General features: G+C 33.2%; 1 protein-coding gene across 1 annotated transcript; it reads left to right on the forward strand.

The window, feature by feature from the left end:
* The first annotated feature begins 1,626 nt into the window (after nucleotides 1–1,626).
* Nucleotides 1,627–7,399, forward strand: LOC143623623 (ADP-ribosylation factor GTPase-activating protein AGD4-like). Its single transcript, XM_077094475.1, has 19 exons — nucleotides 1,627–1,702; nucleotides 2,913–2,989; nucleotides 3,094–3,194; nucleotides 3,281–3,351; nucleotides 3,720–3,782; nucleotides 4,006–4,050; nucleotides 4,237–4,302; nucleotides 4,382–4,429; nucleotides 4,538–4,633; nucleotides 4,742–4,783; nucleotides 4,862–5,062; nucleotides 5,142–5,273; nucleotides 5,349–5,567; nucleotides 5,689–5,772; nucleotides 5,844–6,104; nucleotides 6,215–6,327; nucleotides 6,400–6,484; nucleotides 6,561–6,994; nucleotides 7,069–7,399. Exons 1-19 carry the CDS (start codon nucleotides 1,655–1,657, stop codon nucleotides 7,181–7,183), a joined length of 2,301 nt encoding a protein of 766 aa, XP_076950590.1. The 5' UTR covers nucleotides 1,627–1,654; the 3' UTR covers nucleotides 7,184–7,399.
* Nucleotides 7,400–8,097: the final 698 nt, after the last annotated feature.

Here is an 8,097-nt window from a genome sequence, read left to right on the forward strand (position 1 = left end):
TACCCATCCATATTCTTCACAAAAACTTAATATTAAAAAGTTGTCTTGTCAGACGGGATATTTAAGTTTCTTATCTCGACCCTATATATTTTGAACTCATGGAAAAATGTGCCATTAAAATTTGTCTTTCAAGACACTTACTTGAAAATTTTGAACTAAGGGGATCATATATTTGAAAATATTGAGGTACCCGTCCATATTCTTCACAAAATCTTAATATTAAAAAGTTGTCTTGCCAGACGGGTTATTTAAGTTTCTTATCTCGACCCTATATATTTTGAACTTATGGAAAAATGTGCCATTAAACTTTGTCTTTCAAGACACTTACTAGAAAAATTTGAACTAAGGTGATCATATTTTTGAAAATATAGGTCCCGTCTATATTCTTCACAAAATCTTAATATTAAAAGTGTCTTTCCAGACGGGTTATTTAAGTTTCTTATCTCGACCTTATATATTTTGAACTCATTGAAAAATGTGCATTAAAAATTTGTCTTTCATGACACGAATCTTTAAAATATGTACGAAGGAGACGAGTATGTAGTATATTCTTACTTGTCCGTCCATATTTACATTATATCTATCATCTTCATCAATCCTCATTCATTCACATATTTTCATCAAATTCTAACTCTTGAATCAAATCAATTAGCTTGGAATGGTTGATGTTTGAAGCAAGATTAACACCTCCCCGTTTACAGTTTATTGGAACATAATCATACCTTCCGTTACCGGTTTGCCAATTACCACCATAACAAACAACAACATTATCAAATTCCATGGAAGATAAGGTTTAGAGTGGTAAGAGAGGATGATTTAGGGTGGTATGAAGTGGAAGATGATGAAGATAACTCATGTATATTCTTTTGATGATCATGTCGGAAAAGACGGAATCTCATACTATATTATTGGTATAGACGGAATATAAATAAATTTTGAAGGTCTAGACTAAATTTAAACACATAAGAAATAAACTACAAACTCGTCTTCTTGGTACAAATTCACCCTAAATGCGTATTGAAATACTGAATTTGAATGCACATTTTCCCATGTTTTTGGAAGTTGTGGGGACCCGTTAAAAAACATTAAAAGACCGTCGGAAAAGACTGTTTAATTTCAAGAACTTTTAATAGGAAATATGGACTGGTCCCCCAATATTTTTAAAAAACCCGTCGGATTTTGACACTTGTCTAAATTTTATTGGCCGGAGGATTTTTTTCAGATGTCGTCTACTCAGTCCAAATTTGATGAGCTATTTTGAAAATATGTTGAAATTTAGGGCCATTTAGTTTCCCGAACCATTTTAAGAATTTTCCCTAATAAAATTGTAATCTTTGACCACAGAAACAAGACGGGAGGTGAAAAAGAAAAGAAGCCTACTTATGTTTTCCCCATACTGTAGTCATAGAAAGAAATTAACCCTTTGATTACACAATCACTACCGTCATCATCATCATCATCACCATCACAGTTAAAAAATAATAATAATAATAATAATAATAATAATAATAATAATAATAATAATAATAATAATGAGTATCCCGCGATCTGACCCGAATTTGCGAGAAGCCAATATTTATTCTTTTTCAGATTTAGTCAAGTTTCTTCTTCTTCTTCTTCTTCTTCATCATCCTCATTTCCAAACACAAGCCTCATGACTGCCTTTATCAAGCTCGATGACTCCCCAATGTTCCAGAAGCAGGTAGGTTGCTCGATTACTCAATTATTCTTCTCTTCCTTATTATTATTAATAATAATATAATGCTACTTCAACTTCTAGGTTTTGCTTAATTCGATTCTATTCTAACTACCTCTAAGTTAGGTTTATTTAGCAGTTGTTTATTCAGTTCAATTTGGTTATTAATGCCCCAGTGATTTGGGGAAACCTAGATTCAGTGTTAGTTGAAGGCTACTTCATGTTGCAGATTCCATAAACAAACCTACTCTTTTCATTGAAGAAATCATATTTATTTTACGTGCTTCAGACTAGTGTAAAAACTTATAAATGTGTTAACGGTGATTTGCGTTTATTTTATGGAGTTACCACCGAGTATAATGCATCATAGATATTAAGTTCTAGGTTTTGCTTCGACATTAATCGACCTGCTTGTAAGTTAGCTTTGAAGTTACGCTTGTTACAGTGCTTTGAATTGTGGCAGTTTAGCAGTTGTTCATTGAGTTGAATTTTGGTCATTGATGCTGATGATTTGTGGAAACCTAGAATGTTAAAATGAAGACTAGTTAATGTTTCAGATTTGATTGAAGAAATAATATTGAAAATTACCATACATACATACATTCCCAATTTTCTGGATCTGAAATGCTTCAGAGTAATGCTGTAACTTATAAATGTTTGAAACTAGTGCGCCAGCCAACAGTGGGGATGTTGGAATTTGGTTGGAATTGTGAGTCAGATAAAAAAAACTCGACAAAAGTAAACCTAAAAATGCTGGGAATAAAATGAAAAGGTAACAAAAAGGATTTGGGAAAACAGGGGATGGGGTTGGAACCCGGGTGAAAACCAGCAACATAAATTGTTTTAAAAACAAAAATTATTAAAGTTGAGGGGCCGTATGATGACTCTATTAGAATTCAGGTGTTAAAACATAAATTTGTTAGAGAAAAAAAAGAACTAAATTTCGGTTGACTCAATGAATGCCACGTGGGCCAATAGTGAATTACAACTATAGATGTAGTTTTGAAATGTATATAGGCATAATTTGTTCTTGCTTAATGGTGATTTGTCTATTTTATAGAGTTTCTACCAAATATAATGCATCATAAACAGATCACATATTCAACAAATCGTTATTTTAGTGATGGAATGAATTCATGTAATTTGGCATTTTCTTATGAGTAAAATTAAAACTGCATACCTTGTTGTAGTCTTAAATAGTGTCATTTTTGGATAGGTGCGTTATCTTGAACAGACAACGGAGGAGCTAAAAATGCGTTGTCAGAAACTACACAAAGGGAGCAAAAAATATATGTAAGTTATGAACCAGTTCCTGATTTAGTTATCAATAAATTTAGGGGTTAATGTATTATAGAACCATGTAGATCCGTCGTAAATGTTTATATTATTCACCACAGGGACGGGCTTGGAGAAGCGTGCAATGTGGATCTTATATTTGCTGATGCGTTAGAGGCGTTTGGTGGTGGCCAAGATGACCCTATCAGTGTATCTATTGGAGGTTAGTTAGTGGAAACTTACCCTGCTTTAGGTGCTACTCTTACTAAATACATAGAAGTTACTCCATTTTTCTCTGTGTTTGTGAAGGTCCAATAATGTCGAAGTTTGTTAATGCTTTTCGTGAGATTGAATCGTTTAAGGAGCTTCTTCGTTCTCAAGTAAGTAAATGAATAGCTTCAAGTCTAGTGATCATTTATTACAAAGAAACAAAAAAAATATCAATGATTATTTACTCATATAACCAACCCAAGTCATGTAAATTTCTACATTAAGCTTGGATAATTGATAAATGTATAATACCATATAGGTATACCAGGGTGTTATTCTACATCATTCATTACAATAATATTTGTCAGGCAAATGTAGAATGCACACCACTTAAATAAAAAGCATTAACTACAAACTTTAAAATCTTGAATTTGTTACGTTGGTTTTTGTTATTCGACCATTATCAGTTGTAAATAAAAAAGAAACAACTACTGTCTTTTAAAGTATTTTAAGAAGCAACTTCATATTATATTTGCAGGTTGAGCATTTGCTTGTCGATCGTTTGTCTCTGTTTTTGTCTGAGGATCTTCAAGCCACAAAGGTGATTCTATTAAGTCTTAACCAATTTTGTTTTTATATTTTTATATCGTGTGCTATATTTTTATTATTTTCAAGCCACATAGGCTATTATCATTAATGAAAAGTAGCTTTAATATCACATCAGATAAAAATTACCATTCAATCCTTTTCATTATCCTGACACATTTATAATTCCAGTTCTCCATCATACAAAGTAGTTATATATTCCATCTTTTTTTGTTCAGGAAGCACGTAAACGACTGGATAAAGCTTCACATGCATATGATCAGGTAAATCCACTTTGAATTCTCATTATGTTATTCCCGTTTAGTCTTCAATTTAGGTAAACCCTTTGCATAATCAGGCGATGTTCTAGCATTTAATTCGTGAACGAAAAAATAGCTTTCTCATTTAGCTTATTAATTATGTGCTAATACTCACAAAAGCTATGATATATAATTTCTTAATGATTGCAGGCTCGTGAGAAGGTAGCATCTTTGAAAAAGAGTACACGGGATGAAGTCGTTGCTGAATTAGAGGAGGTATAGTAAGTAGTATAATGTTGTGTGCATTTCTGTATTAAATACATGTATTGCTTCTTATTTGTACACTTCTTTGTAGGAACAACAAAACGCAAAATCTGCGTTTGAAAGGAGCAGATTCAATCTAGTATGTTTAATTAATATGCAATCCCTTCTGTATATATATAATTTTTTGCCGTAGTATTCAAAATATAAGGTTTAAGTTTTTCTCATTGGTGTCTTTCAAGGAATGCAGGTAAATTCTCTCATGAATATAGAAGCGAAAAAGAAATACACATTTCTGGAATCCTTAAGTGCAATAATGGATGCTCACTTGAGATATTTTAAACTGGTGCGTTTTTTTTATTCTTTTTTTTAGTGAAGTTTGGATATTTTATCTTATATATCAATATGTGCCGAATTTGTACTAACCACACTGTTGACTGTTTTAACGTTCTAGGGCTATGAATTGTTGAGTCAGATGGAGCCTTTCATTCATCAAGTTAATTTTCACCATATTCTTATAATTAAGTATTTATATTTAATGTTTTAAATAAAGTTTTTTTTGTGTTGTCATTAGGTTTTGACTTATGCCCAACAATCTAAAGAACAAGCAACTATTGAACAAGATAGACTTGCAAAGAGGATTCAAGAATTTAGGACAGAAGAAGAAATGAAAGAAGCCGTGCCTAATAATTTGGGGCATGGTAGTGTTAATGGCATCAGAATGAGCTCCGATAAAAATATAGATGCAATAATGCAGTCCACTACAAAAGGAACAGTAAGTAAATATTTTTGTATTTTATTTTTTTTTCAAAATCACATCCAAAAACCCCCTAATGTATTTGAATTTGTTCCAGGTACAAACCATCAAGCAAGGTTATCTTCTTAAACGATCTTCAAGTTTAAGAGCAGATTGGAAAAGACGGTTTTTTGTACTTGATAGTCGCGGGAACTTATATTATCATAGGATTTTGCATAACAAACCTTTGGTATGTTAAAAATGCAGTTTTTTTTTTAATATAAATTACATTCTTTGTATGACAATAATTCATATATTGGTTCAGGGTACACAATCAACAAATTCACTTGCGTCAACCGAACAACATAGTCGTATGTTTGGGAGGTTTAGATCAAGGCATAACAGGGCAGCATCACATGATGATGAAAACTTAGAATGTCATACGGTTGATCTTCGTACCTCAACGATTAAAGCTGATGCTGAGGATTCGGATCTGCTTTTGTGTTTCAGGATTATTTCACCCATGAAAACTTACACATTGCAGGTCAGATTTGTCAAACACTCCAACTTCTAATCATCTGATTGTTAAAACTTCAAACAGATCTTCTTATCATATTGTTATTGTATTGTGCAAAAGTTTGTTACTTTAATGCAAATCTTTGCAGGCTGAAAATGAAGCTGATAGGATTGACTGGATGAACAAAATAACAGGAGTGATTGCCTCACTCTTAAACTCTCACTTGAAGCAGGTAAAAACCTTGAATCAGTTGAATTAGTGGAATCTAATGTTTTACAAGTTGGATTCTGATGTAATCTGTAGACGCATTTCAACAGAAGTACACTTGAATCAGTTGGTGAAGAATCTGATGTTTCGCAAGTTGACAACATGGGATCTATGCTTGATAACATAAATATCAATCCAGCTGATAGTGTTTCCAGCATTCTTAAAGAGATTGCTGGAAATGATTTATGCGCAGAATGCAGTGCACCTGAACCCGATTGGGCGTCTCTTAATTTAGGCATATTGATATGCATCGAATGTTCTAGGGTCCACCGGAATCTAGGAGTTCACATATCAAAGGTGCCTTCTTTTAACCACTGCTATTTCGACCCGTTTACTGCAGGTCGATTCTGGTTGCTTTTATCTCAAATGGGTCAATTTAAAAAATTTAACTGTTTTAACTGATGCAGGTTAGTTCAATCAATTTTGATGTTAAGGTTTGGGAACCTTCTGTAATTGAATTGTTACAGAATTTGGGCAATGCATACTGCAACTCTATATGGGAAAATCTACTTCAAATTAGGTTTGTATAAACTAATACAATTAAATATTTTAATCATCTCCCTAACCTCAGTTTATGAAATTAATTATGTAGTGAGAATGGATCAGATACTATTGTGGTTAACAAACCTAGCCCTACAGATGCATTTCAACAGAGGGAGAAGTATATCATTGCGAAGGTATACATTTATTTAATCATCCCAATACTGAATGAGGCACGAAAATTGAATCATTTTTTGGCTTAATTTAATCTAGTATGTGGAGAAACCGTTAATTGCTCAACAAGAAACTGGAACTAGTACTCCTTACACTACCAGAATCTGGGAAGCAGTTAAAAGCAACAATATACGAGAGGTGTATCGGCTTATTGCCACATCGACTACAAACATCATCAACACTACATATGATGAGGTGGCGGGTGCGGATATGTTTCATGAGCATGATTCTTCTAAACGCTCTAAATCTGATCCATTATCATGTAAAAAGATGGAGGATCCTAGCAAGCCGGAAAGCTGCCTTCAAGGGTGTACATTATTGCATTTAGCATGTAACTTAGGTTATCAGGTGATGCTGGAATTACTGTTGCAGTTCGGTGCTGATATAAACCGGTCAGATTACCATGGAAGGACCCCGCTTCACCATTGTATCTTCTCTGGAAATAACAAACTGGCAAAGTATATGATTAGAGGGTAATATTAAAACTATTGGTCTTAATTGTTATATGTTGTCACAAATTCTTGTAATATGATGTATTGTGTTTCAGAGGGGCGGTTGCATCTATTAAAGATGGTGGTGGTCAGGGTGCACTCGAACGGGCTATGGAGATGGGGGCAATTACTGATGATGAGTTACTAATCTTGCTTTCCAAGAGCAAATGAGGTTTTACTTTACTGTTAAATGTTAATTACTATTACCCGATAGGTTGCATGAGAAAGGGGTAAACCCGCAATCTTTTTGTACTTAAGATGACTGTAAACAGGTCTTTTCGGTTGTATTTGTGATGTAATGCTTTGTCTCGTGTTGTTATCATGTTTGAGAAATGATTAGATATACAAAGGGTTTTCTTGAAATGTGTTTTTAAGTTTGTTTTGTGGTATATTGTGGATGGTGATTATGTTGTGTGATTCAACTTGTGCTCGTCTTTTATAAAGATGTTCTCTCGGTAAATTGGCACGGATTTATAAAAGAAGGTTCGTTTCAATGAAAAACTCGTTCGCTTATTATATTTTAGACTGTTGAATGAATTCCATAAATACGTCAACATATTTATAAAGTTGTATAAATTATTTACCTTAAATTAAATCGTATTGGACACTATAAAGTGAAGTGTTCAAAGCTTATAGAAAACAACTTTTTTTTTAATAACCCTAAACATAAAAATATAAAGAAACCACCACATACAAAACAATATCAATTTAACTACACAAATATGTATAATTCATTGATGGTAGATCTTTAATGGTGATTAGAGGTCAGGGGACGCTCTTTTGATGTGAACCTTGGTTGCTCATTGGTGATGGCGGTGACGGCAAACTCCGTTTTTCCCCTTGTTTCTTCAAAGCGACAGGAGGTTTCTGTAACATCTTTCTCAATCTTTGTGTACTTGCAAATTCCATATCTATCACACGAAAAAGATATTGTGTTTGCATTTTACATTTTACAAAATAACTAGTGAGATGACTTTAGCTTATAAGTACGTGTGTATGAAAATGGGACAAGGATTGCCTGATTACCTGAAACGACGTCGGCGTTAATTGTGTTATGATGATCACGTGTCAATAGAAAAAAGACA

Source organism: Bidens hawaiensis, unplaced genomic scaffold, assembly GCF_021521415.1.
Source record: "Bidens hawaiensis isolate Kalapana, Puna unplaced genomic scaffold, B.hawaiensis_p1.1 tig00003506_1, whole genome shotgun sequence".
In the NCBI taxonomy this organism is placed as follows: domain Eukaryota; kingdom Viridiplantae; phylum Streptophyta; class Magnoliopsida; order Asterales; family Asteraceae; genus Bidens; species Bidens hawaiensis.